At 42.8% G+C, this 18,634-nt stretch overlaps 2 protein-coding genes across 4 annotated transcripts; one reads left to right on the top strand and one right to left on the bottom strand.

The window, feature by feature from the left end:
• Positions 1 to 65: 65 nt before the first annotated feature.
• Positions 66 to 6,584, top strand: LOC137015701 (uncharacterized). 2 transcript variants are annotated; one of them, XM_067380715.1, is made up of 8 exons: positions 66 to 194; positions 1,223 to 1,703; positions 1,782 to 2,089; positions 2,176 to 2,377; positions 3,833 to 3,946; positions 4,020 to 4,153; positions 4,236 to 4,421; positions 6,232 to 6,584. In XM_067380715.1, the coding sequence occupies exons 1-8, from the start codon at positions 172 to 174 to the stop codon at positions 6,254 to 6,256; spliced, it is 1,473 nt and encodes a 490-aa protein (XP_067236816.1). In that variant the 5' UTR covers positions 66 to 171; the 3' UTR covers positions 6,257 to 6,584. The 2 variants fall into 2 exon arrangements, with proteins under 2 accessions (XP_067236816.1, XP_067236814.1); XM_067380713.1 differs by lacking the exon at positions 6,232 to 6,584 and adding an exon at positions 4,496 to 5,257.
• Positions 6,585 to 7,496: 912 nt separating this feature from the next.
• On the bottom strand, positions 7,497 to 16,090 carry vwa5a (von Willebrand factor A domain containing 5A). Of its 2 annotated transcripts, XM_067380712.1 has the most exons (15): positions 15,117 to 16,090; positions 13,603 to 13,669; positions 13,433 to 13,521; positions 13,204 to 13,348; positions 13,040 to 13,119; positions 12,841 to 12,955; positions 12,590 to 12,748; positions 12,257 to 12,360; positions 11,097 to 11,314; positions 8,916 to 8,951; positions 8,724 to 8,762; positions 8,557 to 8,640; positions 8,307 to 8,446; positions 8,108 to 8,231; positions 7,497 to 8,034 (listed from the first exon to the last, which is right to left on the bottom strand). In XM_067380712.1, exons 1-15 carry the CDS (start codon positions 15,152 to 15,154, stop codon positions 7,955 to 7,957), a joined length of 1,518 nt encoding a protein of 505 aa, XP_067236813.1. In that variant the 5' UTR covers positions 15,155 to 16,090; the 3' UTR covers positions 7,497 to 7,954. The 2 variants fall into 2 exon arrangements, with proteins under 2 accessions (XP_067236813.1, XP_067236812.1); XM_067380711.1 differs by having other exon boundaries at positions 7,497 to 8,231.
• Positions 16,091 to 18,634: the final 2,544 nt, after the last annotated feature.

Here is an 18,634-nt window from a genome sequence, read left to right as displayed (position 1 = left end):
AGGTCATTGTGATCTGAGCCACACTCCGGAGCAGAAGAGGGCGGTAATGCGCCTACAAGCTGACTGATAACTGCCCTGAAACAGAGAAGAAGAGGAGGAACACTGCTCTCACGCTTTCATTCATCCAAACACAAACTTTTCTCCTTTATCAGAGACTCTCCTGCTGTCACAATGCCTGAACTAACCGAGATGAGGTGAGCTTGTGTTGCCTTTCCTTCAGAGGATGTGTTCTGCGTTTGAGAATTAATCTATCCAAGAATAAACAGTTTAATATATGGTGGTCGCATCTGAATGAGGGTTTTATCTGACGTTATATGTAGAGTTTATGACAAAGCAAGTTTGATTATATAATAATAAAAAAATGTTAACAATGTTTTAACTGAGTTTTTAAAGTTTCAGTAGTCGAAGCTGGCCACTTTTCTCTTTCCTCTGCATCTGGTCTCGCATGTGACGCGTCGCGCTGTATGCGCGTTCACAGAAAACAAGCGTTTCTGCTCTGACAAACGCGACGCGCGCGCAGTGGACTGGAGAAAAGCTGCACTGATTTTAACTTGAGCGCTATATATTATTTATATATATATATATATATATATATATATATATATATATATATATATATATATATATGTATATGTGAACGGAGCTTTAATATAGATTTTAAGTACATGTGACCTTTTTTTGACGAATTAACTTTTGGCGATCTAGCGATTAATAAACAGAACTGCATGCGTCTTGCGGAAGAACATTGTAGCCGGAACTACTTCTCTGTGTTTATGTCTGTGACGAATCACGCAGACCTGTGCTACTCCGCAGTGGTGCGACCTGAACCAGACTAAAATAGTCCGAATATAAACACTTATTTTAGGTATACTGTAGCGATTCAGGATAAGATAAATCAGGTTTTGGTAAATAGGTTTATGGTGTTTTTTTTATCATTATATATTTTTTGGTAAATTTTAAACAAAAAAGGTTAATGTTTGTAATCACCATTTTACTACAGAAACCACGGCCAAATCTATGGTTAGTTTAGCAAAACCATGGTTAATTTGTGGTTACAGTGTTTTTATTTTATATTAACTAGGTTTTTTTTTTTTTTGTGGGGGTTCAGTAATTGACACCCTTTCTCACCCGCTCCAGTCTCTCACAGTAGAAGTGCTAACAGTGCAGACCCCGTTTAGTTTCATTGAATCACTTCTCTTCATTTCATGTCCTTTTTCCTCAGGTCTGCGGATCGCCACATCGTGCACTGCTTGCGGTGCTACAAGCCTCACGACAACCTCTCCGTTCACCTGGCCAGGGTGTGCATGAAGACCAGCACGTCCGAGGAGTGCGTGGAGGAGCTGCAGAAGGCCAAGGCTTCCAGCAAGGAGTGGACCCGTAACAACAGGACCTGGACGTACGGACAGCTCTGTGATCTCCTGCCCCACAGACGCTCCCGGATCACCCTGGTCAAGGAGCTTCTTCAGCGTGGGTTCTTCATCTTGAACCTGCCGCAGGAGTCAGAGATGGTCCTGGAGCCTGAAGATGATGCTGCTGCCACCACCGTCACATCCTCCAGAGATCCTCCAACCACACTCTCGTCTGAGAGGATAAAGATGAGGGAGGCCGGTCTGCATCGCAGGTTCCCTGTGAAAACCAAGTTCCTGGTGGGATTTAAAGAGTTCCTGATGAAGACACTGAAGGTGCCCAATGTTCAGCAGGAGGTAAGATCTCTTTTCAGAGTCTTCTGTGTTTTTCTTGGTCTTCATGCAGACATTCATTCTCTCCGTCCTTCTTCACAGGTTGACAGCGTGTCCCGTTTCCTGCGGTACATGCAGCCCACCGGGAGTAAGCTGTCTCTGGACTTCCTCTCCAAGAGCACGGAGACCCGGGACCTCCTGACGACCCTGCGGCGCGCGGACGTGCGATCAGCCTCCATCCTCAGCTACGTCAAGAGCATTAAACGGTTCTTGGAGTACTTGACGGCAAGGCGGGATCTGCGGAGAAAAATCCCACAGCTCCGGAAAAAATGCAGGAGATACGCTGTCATGCTGAGGACTCTGCGGAAGACCGTATCCAAGACCAACGAGGAGAACACCTGCGACTCCAGGTTAGAGGATGACATGTTGATCTTGTACTGAGGTTATTTACAAGCGTTGTCTTCAATAACCTCTCGTCTGTTTAACCCGAACACAGACGGTGTGCTGAGGACGCTCCCGGCATCAAAGACTGCCAGCAGATCCTGCAGGTGGCAAAGCTGGACTTCCTCCGGCTCCACGGGGATCTGGTGGGAGGGAAGGTGCTTTCAAACACAGACATGACGCTCTACCGGTATTACTGCGAGGCGCTCCTGGTGTACCGTCACATGCAGCGTCCCGGAGCTGTAGAAGGACTGACTGTAAGTTCATCTGTTTCTCGAGGTCAAGCACTGAATTATGATGTTTCTCACGCTCTGGAAGTCTACAGCAGCCCATAGAGCCGCTTATGGGAAAGTTAGGAAGTTTGGAGTCTCTAACTTAGTTCCTCTAGCGCCACCAGGTGTCCAAAGTGTCACATTTATGCTAATAATTTTTGAACCATAAGGGCTAGAAACAAAATTATTTTCCCTCTGATTCCTAAACTCCTCCTCCTGTTGATTTTCATGAACGCTGAACCAGATCATCTTCAGAACATGTCGACAAAAAGTAATGGAATTCAAGCTGATTTGTCAAACTGTTTATGAAAAACGTGCAAACAAATTGAATGAAGCGCTTGCTAAAACATAAATAAGGCTGTATCTCCTGTACCTCCTCAGTGCTTCATTGTTTTCAAATCAAACCTGGTCCATGTCAGTACAAGCATGACCTGAGGTTAAATGCGGTTTCAGCGCAGTGCCACCTACTGCTCTGGAGTTATTAAAAATGACTATTTTTGATTATAACTTCTGAACAATTTGTCCAAAAATCACAAGTTAGATTTGTTGTATCATGCCGAGTCGATTGATTTCCAATTTTCCCCATATTGGCCATTTTGAATTTTGTGCTAAAATGCTGTATGAATGCATTAGTGTATTATGAAACTCAGTATGGGTCATGAGCACAGTGCCCTGAAGGAGCATGGGAAGATTCAAGTGGTAAAATCAAATATTCACATGCTTATTTTCATGGGAGTCATCTCCTTCGACTCCCGAATCCTTGATGAGTCCAACGATGCCAAACACGTTAGGTTTCAGCTTATGGTTTGTGCAACATTGTGATTTAGAGCTTGCTGAATATATTCAAAACTGTTAGTCCGAGATGAAACCACCGTAGGAAACACAAAACCATAGTTCGTTAACAATATGCTAATGCACAAATGTCAGTTTTGAGAGGAAGTGGCAGAAAATCCAATCAAAGCCATCCATGGGTCACTTTTTTTTATTTTATACATATAAATGTCTATAACTCCGAAATGAAGTGAGAGATTTTCACCAGATGTGACACACACATGTATGAGGACACACTCTGAGGACACACAATAAAAAAAGTGTGCCTGTTGGTGGCGCTATAATAGAACAAAACATGAAATTTCCATTAAATACAATACAGTATTATGATATGAAATGCTGTATCATATGAATGCACTGATTTACCATTACGAAACTCAGGATGTGTCATCGGCACCATGCTCTGAAGGCACACAATAGGTTTTGAGGCGCCACCTTGTGGTCAAACATTATACTTTTTAAAGTTTTTAAAAAATGCTAATTGCAGCTGGTCTGACGCTGATGTTGGACCAGCTTATCGTGCAGCTATATCAGTGAGTTCACACTTGGTTTGCTGTGATATTTGCACAGGGATGCATCAGTAAATGACACTTTCTCAATGTTTTCCAGGACGCAGACTGGGTGGAGCGGGTCTCTCGGGGTGGCAGGGTGGTGATCGGCGTGAGGAGAGAGAAAACTGCCAGTGTACAGATCGCCCTGACGAAAGAGGAGGAAGCTTTAAGTGTCAGTTCGACTCAAACCGCAGATCTCTTGCGCCAGTGTTTGACAGTCAGTGACTCTCCGGTCTCTTCCACAGGTTCTGCAGCTCTACTTCAGGCAGATCCGGCCTAAGAACATCGGGCTGGAGAAATTCTGCCGGGGTTTTTTTGTTTCATCGTCCAGCGATACAGTCCATAGTGTGTCCCAGGACATGAACCGGCTACACGAGATGTACGTACCTACACAGATCCACGCGCTCACGTGTGTCGTTGCACCTGTCGGGCATAGTCACATGTCGTGTTTGTTCCTGCAGTTATAAGCTGGCCCCTTTCACGAGCCAGGACGTGAGGAGGGCTGCTGGGAAGGCGGCGCAGAAGCTCCCGGCACCACAACAGGAGGCTGTGAACCGGTACCTGGCCCATAGCGCCGGCGCGGCCCAGCGGGACAGGACGCCGCAGGATGTGGTGGACGCAGCGGAGCAGCTGGACTCGCTGGCTGGGTACGTCTCTTCATCCAGTGATGTGTCCAGCTGAACTGAGCTCATGTTTTAAACTGTTTTCCTCTCTTGATCAGCACTTCTTCAGACGACAGCTCCTTCCTAGCTGAACCGGCACGGCTGTTTCCAGCTCGTGGAGAGATTTCTGCGCTTTCGTGACCAGATTCCCCGTGTCTCTGGAGGGCCAGCCTCCCACCAAAAGACAGCGGGTCGATTCAGGCTTTCCCCAAGACCGCGTCTTTTACAAGTGGCGGGCCACCCAGTACGCCCAGAGAGAGGAGTACCTGCTGTGTAAGTGACTGATATTAATGCGTTGATGAACTCATTGACACAAACGAGTGACGGGCACGAGTAAAGTCCTGTGATCGTCTTTCAGCACGCTTCACACACCGCAAGCCTTCGGCCGCAAAGGTGGCGAGGCTGATCGCGCAGGAGGGGTGGAAGACCAACCATCCCAAGCCTGAAGAGATCGAGCGCTTGTGGAGACCGCCTCCCAGCGGCACCGTTGAGACCAATGAGGTCATCATAAAATGTGTGTCGGAGCAGACCTGGACAGGCCTGGCCATCAAAGACTTCGGTGCCGAGGAAGGTCTAGGTAAGAAGTGATGACTTCACTCAAACGTTCAGTTCAGCTGCACCAGGACCTGAAGTTTTCCTCTGCTGCGTTCACTAACTCCATGTGATGCTCTCTTCACCGCAGGAGTGGTTGCGACCCGACCGATTTCCAAAGGTGACATCGTGTGTGACTACCACGGGAAGGTGATCCCAGCAGCCGAAGGGATGGCCATGATTCAGGGCCTTCATGGCCGGGTCAGGAACCTGTTCTTCTTCAGAGCCGGACAGAGAGACCTGTGCGTCGACGCTCACACCGTCCCCTGCGAGTGCCACCCCGACACGGACACTGTGGACAGAAGGATCAAACGCTCCTCCACGAGGCCCAACCTGGAGCCCTTCCACTGCGTGCTGAAGCTGAACGGAGCGGACCGCGACGTCATCCTCCTCACAGCGCTGCAGGACATCAGCGTCGACACGCAGCTGAGTTTTACTCTGGAGTGGTCAGGAGGTCCTTCCTTGGCCTGGAGCTGGACTGGCTGGATGAGTAGGTCGTGTTCACGGGTCCAGCAGCCTGAAGAACCCAAATCACGCTGAGCTTCATCAAAACCCGTCTCAGCACGCCTGTCTGCAGCGACGGCACAGATTAGCCTTCACGGTGACCTTTGACATTTGTGTGATGATTGCTGGAAAATGGAGGCAGTGTTTGTAAAAAGTTATTTAAGTTGGGCACACGCTCAGCGTGGAGCCGCTACCGCAGGAACATGGAGCGACAGTCGATCAGCGAGAGGACCAAACCAGCTTCGTTTAAAACTGGACCTCAAAGATAAACTGACTTCTGCAGTGAGCCGCGCAGGACCATTTGTGTTCGAGAGTTTCAACGCTAGATGACCACGTTAGATCTGAGATAACAGGACTCCCAGAATCCGTTCACGGGACGTTCGCAGACAGGATCTGCTGTTTCAGTGTAAGTACAGCTGGACTTTGGTTTGTGGAGGTGTTTTTGGATGAACTGATGAAGATGCAGGATTTACAGTGTTATTAATTTAGTAGATTAGTGGTGCGTGTTTAGCATTGCATGTTTTTATTGCAGAACTACAATACATGATCGTGTTTCTTGTGAACCGTTGCACTCCTGTTCTTCAGTGAAACTAGGTGTTTTGAGAGCTGTTTTGGAATCAAAGCACATGTGCAATAACTGAACATGCCTGTAACACTGTCTCTTTGATGTCAAATCATTTATTTTTATTTCTCCTCTCAGAAACATGTGCATCTATCAGACCTGAAGCATCTATTTCCATTGGTATGGATGGACCTGAAGTTCCTCAATCATCTCCAGCAAGAACGTGCTGAAGTACATGGAGGTCAGCAGCTGTGGATGTCACATGCTACATGATTCATTCAGGACAGGCCACATGAGTATTGAGAATCTGTTGAGATCAGTTTGATTTGACAATGACCCTTCAACACGAGAAGATCAGACTAAACTGATCTCCATCCACTCCCATGCTATCTAACCAATCATTTCTTATTCTAAAGTTTATATACTATATGTATAATTTTAATATAAGAACTCTAGAACAAGAAATTATTTGGTAGATAATATATAATATTTGGTTTATTGAAATAAATATTTTGTAAATACAAAATTTGTCTTTTTTTTTTTTTTTTTTTTTTTACATATTTTTGCAAATGTATGTGGAATTGCAAAAACAGACACTTCAAACAACAAATCTAACCTTTCACAAAAATCCAGATTTTGTGTTTATAATGGTTAAATATGTCAAAAGTCTGGAATCTGTAAGATTTTTAATGTTTTTGAAAGAAGTCCCGTCTGCTCATTAAGGCTGCATTTATTTAATAAAAATACAATAAAACAGTGAAATATTACTCCAGTGTAAATCATCTGGTTATTACACTGTAAAGTGTAATTTATTCCTGTGATCAAAGCTGAATTTTCAGCATCATTACTCCAGTCTTCAGTGTCACATGATCCTTCAGAAATAATTCTGATATGATGATCTGCTGCTCAAGAAACATTTATGTACAATTGTACAACATATTTGTGTACAGTGTTTTTTTTTTTTCAGGATTCTTTGAATAGAAAGTTCAAAAGAACAGCGTTTATTTGAAATATAATCTTTTGTAACATTATAAATGTCTTTACTGTCACTTTTGATCGATTAAATGCATCATTGCTGAATAAAAGTATTAATTTCTTTAAAAAAATAAAATAAAAATTCTTACTGACCCCAAACTTTTGAACACTAGTGTATATTGTTACAAAAGCTTTGTATTTCAGATAAATGCTGTTTTCTTGAACTTTCTATTCATCAAAGGATCCTGGGGGGGAAAAAAAAAATACACAACTGTTTTCCACATTGATAATAATCATAAATGTTTCATCACAACACAGCTTCTAGAACTGTAATTCCTGCAGGTTTTCTTCTAACCAGCACAATTTTGTTCAGGTTTTGGGACATATATATATATATATATAGTATCTGTGGTCAGTCATGGGTCATGTATGACATTAAAAAGCATTAAATTAGATCTGAAGATACCTGTTTTTTTAAACCTGACCAATGTTTTACCACAGTTTTACAATAAAAAGTGATCCAATGATTAATTAGTGTCAGGACGGCACATTAATCACACAGAAATAAAGTGATATTAGCATTATTTCACAAAAGAGAGAGGGTCTGTTTATGATTATTTGTAATCACACAAAACAATTGATATATTGATGCTTTCTCTTTGATAATTTCTTTAATTTTCCGCCCAATGCCCCAGGATAGTGTTCTGAAGTCCAGAACATAGAGCAGCATAAGATTATACATTCACAGTCATATTTAGAGCAATAACATGAACTGAGGTCAGGCCCTAAAGCTTCCCTCTGTCACGATACAAACAGAAATGTGTCTGTGTTTCTCTATTAATTCTGTTCAAGATCAAGAGTGAGTTATTTGTTCTTCTGACAGTCTTCAGATTCCCAGCATGCCTTCAGTCACCTGACATCCCAACAGGACGTTCCCGTCACACACACACTGAGACAGGCCGTCCGCTGAAACACACACACACTGTAGCAGAACATCTACAGGAAGCACTGAACGCTGAATGAATGGATGTCGACTCACGTTTCTGAGAGCGGATCCATGACGCCGCCTTCATGGCCACAAACTGCCACTCCACCTGGTCACCTGATCTACACGAGTATAACCAGATCAGAGCCAGAACGGTGGCCCACACGGACCCGTCCACCTGGAACACACAACCACACGTCACACACTCACGCTGAACTGATCACACACACACATATGACATCATATACCCCACCTGTGCCGGTCTGTGATTGGTCACCTCGTCCTCAGTCTTCCCAAACACGTAAGCTAAGTCGTAGCTCAGCTCCCAGCATCCCGAGGCCTTCTGAAGAGAGACCAGCCGGAGCAAAGGGTCCATCTGGGGCTCGGGTTCGGCTGAAACACACAGAAGGAAGCTAGACACGTAAAGCAGCGCTATTTCTGATATGATGATTAAAGCAGATAAATGAAATCCAGGGCACTGTTTTCTGGATGTGTGGATTTACCTGGACGTAAAGCACAACATTCATCAGACGAATCAGGAGGAGGTTGTGAGCTGAAGAACTTAGCCACTGATCTACAGGCGCGTGCTGAAGAACAAAAAAGACTATTAGATTCATGTACACATTCAAAACAGAACAAGAAAAGCTCAGTCAAGTATATCTCGACTTACACATTATAGAACCGCCTGCTTTACGGGAAGACAACCTTGCTAAGAAAAAGAGAGAAACTGATAAGGGTATATGCTGAAAACAATCATTCAAAGAGCGACATTCAGATATGGAGAAAAAGACAACAAGAAAATACACATTCAATAAAGAACAAAGCAAGTGGAGTGAAGTGTCTGTCTGTGTATTTCTCTTACGCATTCCAGAACAAGCCATCAATCGAGCCGCCATTGCTAAGAAAACAGAGACAAAAGCACATGTAAGAATATAAGACACTTTAAAAACACAAATCTGACACAACCACAAACAAAAACACTCACACCAAACCAGCTTCTGATAAAAACACACACACACACACACACACACCTTGACCATTCTTAATTTTCCTATTTTTTCGAGTGATTTCTTCAATGCATTGGCATAGAAAAAACACAGTTCTGCATTACCAGCACAAAGAGATAAAGAAAAAAATAATAATACAAAAAGAAGAAAGAAAAAAAGAACAGAAAATTAAAAATGGTCAAGCGACCCCCATTGGACCACTAGTGGTTAAATAAAGAACAATGCATATGATTTCTTTCTATGATTTCCCATAAGGCCACCATACATCGTGAACATTTCTAATAAAGAATGCAATTTCACATATTAATGTGCGCACACTAGTATTAAACTATAATGTGGCAGGAAAATGTCTCGGGTTACGCGTGTAACCGTGGTTCCCTGAGAAAGGGAACAAGACACTGCACCCTCTTGAGGACACGATGGGGAATGAACGGTGTTTGAAGAACTGAAAAAAAGGTCGCTGTTTGGATTTAAATAGGCATAAGCTTAAGAGTCTATGAATGGATCATTATTACAGTGATTATTATGTTTTTAGCATGTTATATGTTTAGCAACAGTTCTTTTAACCCTAACAGATGGAGTGTGTAGCTTTTCATTTCTTAAACAACCATGTTTTAAGATGTACTTTAAGATGTAAGATTGGCACCTCTGAGTCCAGAGCCTACATTTACTGAGAGTCTTTGGGATGTGCTGGAGGAGACTTTACAGAGCTCTCACCTCTTGCATTGTCAATACAAGATCTTGACCAAAAATTGCTAACCTCTTGATGGAAATGAATGTTATGATGTTATTTCCATCAAGAGGTGCATCAGTATTTGGTGAGAAATATTCTTGTATGTGATGCTAAAGTCTACTAAAGTCTATGAGCTCCCTCTGTTGCTCTGACTGCAATCCTCGGATTGCAATCACATAATTTCAAGGAAAATTTACAGAAATGTGTGGTAAACATATGATATATTATCAATATATTTCTAAATGTGTAAGACTTTGGATTTAAAAGCCTTAATGGAGTTGTTTTGTGAACTCCTGTGATTGTAAATAAACGGAAGCAGGTGAAACTGAATAGGTGTGCGTTCTCTTTTTATGTGAATATAAATATCAGTTAGATTCAGCTTGAATGATGTGCACTCCTGACAAATTAAAATTACTTACTGTAACATTTTTTATTGTAAAACATTGGTCAAATATTGATGTTGGAGTCTTAAGTCTTTAAGTAAAGATCAAGCGTTCACTGCAGTCATGCTGACCAAACAGTGGAAATATAACTTGATTTTGGCCTCGGTGCTTGAGGTCCGAGGCTATTGGCCCAGCTCGGCACGTTGATAGCCCTGCCTCGCACTGGCCTGACAGTGGAAATGTGGCTAAGGAGGCTCACAGAGAGCCTAACAGCTCAAACACCGGTCATGCCGGAGGCATTCCCTATAGTGTCCTCAAGAGGATGCAGTGTGAGTTCCCATTCGATAGGGAACTGATTATGAAATCATACTCCTAAACAATCCTGATCCTGGTGTACTCCAGAGTTTAGTTCCAACCTGCTCCAACACACTCACCTGGGCCGTGTCCGAAATCACCCACTAGCTGTTAGACGCTGGTCTAATGTGGCTACGGCATAACATCAAACAGGTGTAAATTTCATTTTGATTATAAATTATAAAATTATAAATTTTGATTTTTTTGATTATTAAATCATTTTATTAATGTTTATACATGCTAGTTTCCATGAATTCAAAATAAGACTTTTTATTACTACTGGAGCAGCCAGGTTGCTAATTTTCAAGTAATTATTAAACAGGAATCACAAACTGTGCAAAAGAGGCAGCCCTTCCAGCGCACTCAGTGTCTGAATTCACTCACTCGCTTTCATTTGGGCTGTATTAGTGCACTAATGTGGGGAATAGTGAATGATTTCATATACACCCCTGGAAGTTTCGAGAGAATTTAATAAGGATGGGAACTAAACTCTGGTGGACAGTGTCTCTCCAGGATCAGAACTGGGCAGCCCTGCTGTAAACACACACAGAAATCAGTGAACTTACCCTGTACTGGCACTCTCCTCTGCAGCAGCGGCCCTTTCACCGTCTGTTTGCTGTCTTTATTAACACCGATGAAGGCTGTATGAACGCTGCTCACTCCTGCCTGAACACTGAGCTCCACGATCCTGCTCCTGACGGCCTCCGCGTCTGCTCCTCCGGCCCGCTCCTCCAGCTCCAGAGAGCGGATCACAGACCGGGCCGCCAGCCGGTGGATCGTCAGTCTGCAGCAACAAACACAAACCTGTCAAATATACAGTCTTCACTGTCAGAGACGCAGCTCGGAGATCTGATATGGTGGAGTAATGTCAACACAACCATGATATTAGGTCATATGATCCGGCTCTTCTTTGTATTGTTTCATGTCATATCTATAATTGTCCTGCTAAAGCCAAAACAAGCACTGACTGAAAACTGAACAATAATAAACCCTAACCCGGCTGATAGAAGAGGCAATGGAAGATCACAGAGGTAACAAATTCAGCAACTTAAATAAGTAAATAAATACATAAATAAATATAAATCTGAGTGTGTATCAGTGGTGGACAGTAACAAAGAATTTATATTATACAATTTTATCAGCGACTTAAGTACTTAACTGTACTTTATCACAGTAGTTTTATTTTGGTAAACTTTTACTTTCACTAAATCTGCCATAAAAGCTGTTTCAGCCCATTGAAATGCTTGAATGTGAAGATGTCACTGTGTGTACAGAGCAGGCCCAGCATATTCCCCGCTGATGTGTGTGTTTGCACAGCATTCCTCTAGAAATGTTAATGCATTTTGCCACATGTAACATTAGTACAGTCTAATTTTATACTATTTGTTGCCACATTTACACAAATTTTGATTTTCCTATTTTTTGTGGTACATATTTTTACTTGTTTGAACTTGAATTATCAGTAACGTAAACTGATATTTTAGTATATGTTTCAACAGCGTATAACAAACTAAAACGTTTTCTTATTTGCATATCGGTACTTATTAAATGTCTGCACTGATCTTTTATTATTAGTGCTCTGACTAATGACTGGTCTGACTAGTAAAAAACAATCAGTATTTTTACATTTAATACCTAATTTAAAAATCAAGTACTTTTGTACTTTACATGTACAATTGAAAAAGAATACTCAAAGGGTTAGTTCAGCCATGAGTGTGTGTGTTACCCCGTGTCTTCCGTTGGTTTGAGAGTAAACTGGAGCTGGTTAGTCACTGGTTGGTCCTTCAGTCTGTATTTCACAGTTACAGCTCCTTCTGCCTCTCCTGAACTCTATGATGAGAGAGAAAGAAAACGTAACGTGCGCATTTGATGATTTTACACTCTTCAGCTCTTTTCTTTCAAGGACCAGTGGTGCACCACATCTGGGTTCGGACACGCCACACAAAATGATCGACATGTTGGATTTTTCCCAGTGGCTACTGGTTGAAGAGCCCTTGGTTTACACAGTGTGGCACTGGTCTCCAAAGTTTCTTTAAATTAACCATTAAAAAGCTTTGACCTGTCCTTTCAGCTGAGCGTAGATGAGCGCCCTCTGACCCTGGAGCAGGGTGTTGATGGGTGGTGACAGCGTGTCCACCGTAACGCCCTCAGGAACGGTCCAGTCCACAGAGATATTATCCACAGCCGGCTGGAGAGCAAACCTGAGCGACTGCATCACCTGACAGAGAGGACAAGAAGAAAGAGTGGTAAATAAAAACCCTGAACATCTTGTACTGATTCTGTCCACTCTGTTTCCACAGCAGATCTTACTTTGGGCTGCATGCGGTCAGTGCCTGTGATGAACTGAGCGTGACCTGAACCTTCTCTGGCCATTCCTGTGATGAGAGCCGTACTCGCACCCTCACCGATCCCGAAGGAGAAACACCTGAAGACAGGAGAACACAATCACCTGACATGAGCTAAACGCTGTGATGTCAGGAGATGAGGAGGAGTGAGACGTGAGCTCCACCTGTGAGAGTAGACGTGACTCTTCACCAGGTCCAGCACCTCTTTAGTGTTCCACACCTCTCCATCCGTGAAGATGAACAGCTGAGAGAGAATCAGTGTCAGGCTGAGGAAACACCTCACCGACGTTCAGAAAGAGTGTTTGATGATTAATATGTTTGGCTGTACCTGTCGGGGGTGATCCGGGTGACAGGGCTGACTGTAGATGTGTTTCAGCGGCTGGAGGATCTCTGTGCCGCCCATGTCTGCATCCATGTCCTTTACTCTCCGTAGAGCCTCTTCCATTGTGTCCTCGCTGTACACAACACTCTGACTGCAACGACACACACCACAGTCTCTCACAAAACCACACTAAATAGCATAATTCCTGAAGAACAACTAGCGTTTGGATACTGACGGGAAGAAGGACTCAAATCGAGAGCCGAATCCATAGATGTTGAAGTAGCATCCCATGGGCAGACTCTTCAGCAGCAACAACAGCGTGTCCTAGAGAGACACGTGCACAGATGAGTACAGTGACTCAATACATCTCAATAAACGTGTCATATTATAAATCCTAAATCTTACTCTTGCACTTTCAATGCGCATCTGTACGTCTTTCCCATGATGCATCCTGCATTCCATACTGCCAGATCTGTCAACCACAAAAACAAACTCGCCTTGAGATGCCAATGATGACAACGGTTCTGCACAGGTGAAGCACGTGACTCATGAATGTTACGTCATGAAAGTCCCTTTTTTGTTCAATATAAAAACATTCATATAATACCTTGTGCACAGCGTGAAGGACTATAGAGCTTTGACATTACTGGAAGAAGAAAAATACTCAAATAACATTTCAAGTCTAATAATAATATAAAGAGGTTTAACAGACAAATGTACAATTATGTATAAAAACTTGGCAAGAAAAAATAGATAGATTTTTTATTTTATCAGAGTTATAAATTCATTCCAAATAAGACATCCTTAAACACCAGAGAAAACTTTTCAAAAAAAGAAGCACATACAAATAAACAAAATTTCTTTCAAAAGATCCCACAATCCCTAAAAAGTGAGGATAGACTCATCTTCCACTTCACAAAAAGAGCATAGAGGATCCATCTCAGGAAACTTTATATATAAAGATTCTTCTTTATCCTTTTGGTGATCACATATTTGTTGGGTAAAGACCGCACCTTCTTCCAATGAATATCATCAAAACAATCCCTCTACTAAGAGATTTCAGAAGGAACAATATCATTCTTCTATTCCTGAGGGAGGGACTGGACAAAAAGCAAATCTTCCCTATTGCTGTGTCACAAGGATGATCCCAAGAGCTGGAAGAAGGTGAAGAGTCTCCTGAGTTTTTAAAGTGGGAATGACATCCATCCCTACAGAAAAGTCTCGTGGAGTGACAATATTTAGTTCATAAGAAAGCAAACGATGTTGAGAAACCAGAAGCAATCTTTCTCTGTGAGTAACTTTATGTGTTGTTTTTTACAGGATATGAATGTACAAATATTAGCAATGGTAATGAAGCACATCAGAAGTGAAAGTGAATGTCAGGATTCTGAGAGGGAGGACCAGATACACAGACTGAAAGAGTGTGTGTGTGTGTGTTTGGGTATTTATGATGGTTTGAGCTAAATTGGCATCGAAATGTACTGCCCCTCAATGGAAAGTCCCCATAAATATAGGAAATGACGCGTCACGTGTGTGTGTTTTGAGTAGGCAGTGCTGCGCTGAAATAAAGCAGTTTCTCTTTCTCTTCTGTCGTGATCTGTGAGAAACGAGTGTTTAAATGACTAAACCGAAAGAGCCGATATGAGAGGAGAGACGATTAGCTGACCGGCGCTGAGACTGAGTGAGACATGAACCTGCCTGAAGACACTTACAGGAGCCGTCCTGTTATAAGATCTGTGTGTGTGTGTGTGTGTGTGTGTGTGTGTGTGTGTGTGTGTGTGTTGACAGAGTGTGATGGACGAGTGGATCCCTGTAGACCCGGAGCTCAGCGAGTCTGAGGAGCCGATGGCGGGACTGTCTGCGTCTGAGTTCAGCTGTCACTGCTGTTACGAGGTGCTGGTCGAGCCCACCACACTCACCTGTGGACACAGCTTCTGCCGCCACTGCCTGGCCACATGGTGGGCGTCCGCTCTCCGGACCGACTGCCCAGAGTGCCGAGCGGTATGGCAGGGCTTTCCCAAAGTCAACATCCTGCTCCGGTGAGAGACGCGGAATGTAGTTATCATCAGGTTTGGAAGTAACGGGATACATAACGGCGTTACGTAATCAGGATAAAAATATGGCAACTGTAATTTGTTAGTTACATCCAAAAACAAATTAATCAGAATACAGTTATATTTAGAAGAAAACGGGAATACTATCAGGATTATAATGGTTTCATTCAAAGCTAAATAAATTAATATTTTGACATAAAGCTGTATTAAACGCTGCTTGATTATAGTCAAGTCAAGTCACCTTTATTTATATAGTGCTTTTTACAATGCAGATTGTATCAAAGCAGCTTAACATTGATAACTGGTACATAATTTTTGCTGCACAGCAGCTCTTCAAGAATAGTGTCAATGCAGGCAGATCAAAGCACTGCTGAATAAATGTCAAGAATACTGTTGAATATCAAATGTCAAGTCAAATGTCAAGTGTCCCCAACTAAGCAAGCCAAAGGCGACAGCGGCAAGGAACCCAAACTCCAACAGGTGACATCAGGTGGCAAACAAGTGGAAAATAGGTGTTAAAATGGAGAAAAAAACCTTGGGAGAAACCAGGCTTAGTCGGGGGGGCAGTCCTCCTCTGGCGAACAGTGCTTTGTTACAATTCAGGTTGCTATCATAAGACTGATAGGATCACAACATTCAAATAATTTATTTCAGTTCCATCCAGTCCAGTTATAGTTCCTGGTTCTGTTGCCAGTCATGACTCACGTGAGCCACCTGCTGGTGTATGCGCAATAACACCTGTCTACAGTCATTCCCTCAGACGCTGAGACGCTGCTAAAGGCTGAAGCCCCAGGTATACTTCAGCCGTCCGTGTTCGTGACGTCATTTTCGGCCGCACAGCACCCCAGCCAACATAGCTTGGTGGGGTCCAGATGGGAGTCACCTGGGCAGCCTAACTGGGGCCCAGACATTTTTGTCCACGGTTTCCATGGAGGCCCCACATGGGTTAGCCCAGATGAAATGAACACTGCTCAGTGTGCACACTACAGGCTGTTAAATGTAACACAGAAACATGCTGGAGTTAATGAGATAATTAGGTGATAATGAGCAGAATCACTGAAGGACAGAGAAACAACAAGAACTACGACTTCAGCCACAACCTTCGATGAAATCAACTGAAGATAAAAGACATTAAATCTCTGAAGATCTGATTAAACATCTCCATAAACAGCTTTACCAGCTTCACTCATTACTAACCAGACTGACTTTATTTCTGACATTCATCTACAGAAGCTCTTATTGAGAATTATGTTCGTTATGGCAAGAAAAACAAGAGACAATATGGTCACCTGCTAAATGATAAAAATATAGTCATCATTTAGTGTCTTAATTCACTGATCTAATGACTGAACTTTTTATGAGCAAAATGTGTTTAACTTTGTGCTGGATCTCTTCTAGAATTACAACAATAAAAATGTTTTAATCAGAAAATTTGAAAAACACATTGTTCACTAAACACTTCAAACCTCCTGAGAGATTTAGTTACAAACAGACGTCAAGAATCAGCGTATGATTCTCAACAATGGTGACATGCTTCATGCTGCAATGCATTCTGGGAGCCATGGATGAGTTTTGTATGAGGCACCCAGAATGCATTGCAGCATGTCACCATTGCTGAGAATCATATGCTGATTCTTGATGTCTGTGTGTGAATAAATCTTGCAGCTGTTTTAAAGGATTTAATGTACATTGTATTTTTCAGATTTATTCTTCTGCTCTGGTTTTTGTAACTTTTTTTTTAGTTGTTCTGAGGAAGATCCAGTACAAAAGTAACATTTTTTTCATATAAAGCTCAGTCATTAGATCAGTGAACAAAGCAATAAAATGAATTAGATTCATATCATTGAACAGCTGACAGCAGTTAAACATATTGTCTTTTGTTTTTCTTGCCATAACAAACAGCAAGAGCAGCCAAAGAAACATTATTACTAAAACAGACAAGAGGCAAACTGCCTAACTGAAGTAAGCGCTGACCTCGATCACGGTGACATAAAAACAAACTTATTTTCAACAAATCATCAACATCTAAACCTCTGGTAATTCTCAATAACAACTTTTGTAGATGAATGTCAGAAATAAAGTCAGTCTGGTTAGTAATGAGTGAAGCTGGTAAAGCTGTTTGTGGAGTTGTTTAATCAGATCTTCAGAGATTTAATGTCTTTTATCTTCAGTTGATTTCATCGAAGGATGTGACTGAAGTCGTAGTTCTTGTTGTTTCTCTGTCCTTCAGTGATTCTGCTCATTATCACCTAATTATCTCATTAACTCCAGCATGTTTCTGTGTTACATTTAACAGCCTGTAGTGTGCACACTGAGCAGTGTTCATTTCATCTGGGCTAACCCATGTGGGGCCTCCATGGAAACCGTGGACAAAAATGTCTGGGCCCCAGTTAGGCTGCCCAGGTGACTCCCATCTGGACCCCACCAAGCTATGTTGGCTGGGGCGGTGCGCGTGCAACAGCGCATGCGCAAGCAGGAAAGAAGAGTCCACTAGATGGCAATATGCACAGTACTGAGCACAATGTGCAGTCGTCGACGAAGAGTGTGTGAAGAACGATTCAAAAATAAGACGAGTAAACTCAAAATCATGCCTTCTCCAACGTTTTTGATTCCTGTTTTCTTGGTGTATCTTCTGAACTATGTTGCAATAGTGGCTGCACTATTTTTCTTCTCCAATCCTGCCTAGCGAATGTCCGGTTGTCTGGTAATAGTATAGAAAGAAATTTCACTGCACATGTGTCGAACTCTGTCATCCGCGCGCATCCTTGGTTTAGTATACTTTGAAAGACGCGCGTGAAGGCCCTTTCACACAGGACGCGGTATGCGCTGCGCTCGCCGCTGGGTTCAGCGCAGCTCTTCAGATAGAAAGCGATTTGCGATTTTGAGCACAGTAGGCGGAGTTTTCCAAACATGTAGCGGGAGTTTTATACATAGTCATTTGATTGTTGTTCCACCTTTCGTCAGCAGCAAAGTATGTCCCGTGCAAAGAAGTGAGCAATAGCAATAGCCCTGCTTGTACGAAGCAGAAAGAGCAGCTCTTGACAGTGTCTGTCATGTCTTCATGACACAGCTTTTCTCCCGATGTCTCTATACGACCAGCAAACTTGTATTGTATAGCTCTGGAAATTACAACACAGTAAATAGCTGTTTATCCATTTTGCTTTCCGATTGTTTGGATGCCCCGTTGCTATTGGTCGCGCGGGTAATCGTCACAGAGCGCAGCGGCAAAAGTTGAACTATTTTGCACTTTGACCGAGGCGTTGCACTCAAGCTGCGCTCCGCTGCGTCTGCACTTCGGTCAACGCAGTCCTCACGCGGCGCTAGCCATTGAAACAAATGGGTTTCATAGCGCAGCGCATACTGCATCCTGTGTGAAAGGGCCT

The sequence above is a fragment of the Chanodichthys erythropterus genome, unplaced genomic scaffold (assembly GCF_024489055.1).
Source record: "Chanodichthys erythropterus isolate Z2021 unplaced genomic scaffold, ASM2448905v1 ctg000170_np12, whole genome shotgun sequence".
Lineage (NCBI taxonomy): Eukaryota > Metazoa > Chordata > Actinopteri > Cypriniformes > Xenocyprididae > Chanodichthys > Chanodichthys erythropterus.
This window is presented reverse-complemented; position numbering and strand designations above follow the sequence as displayed.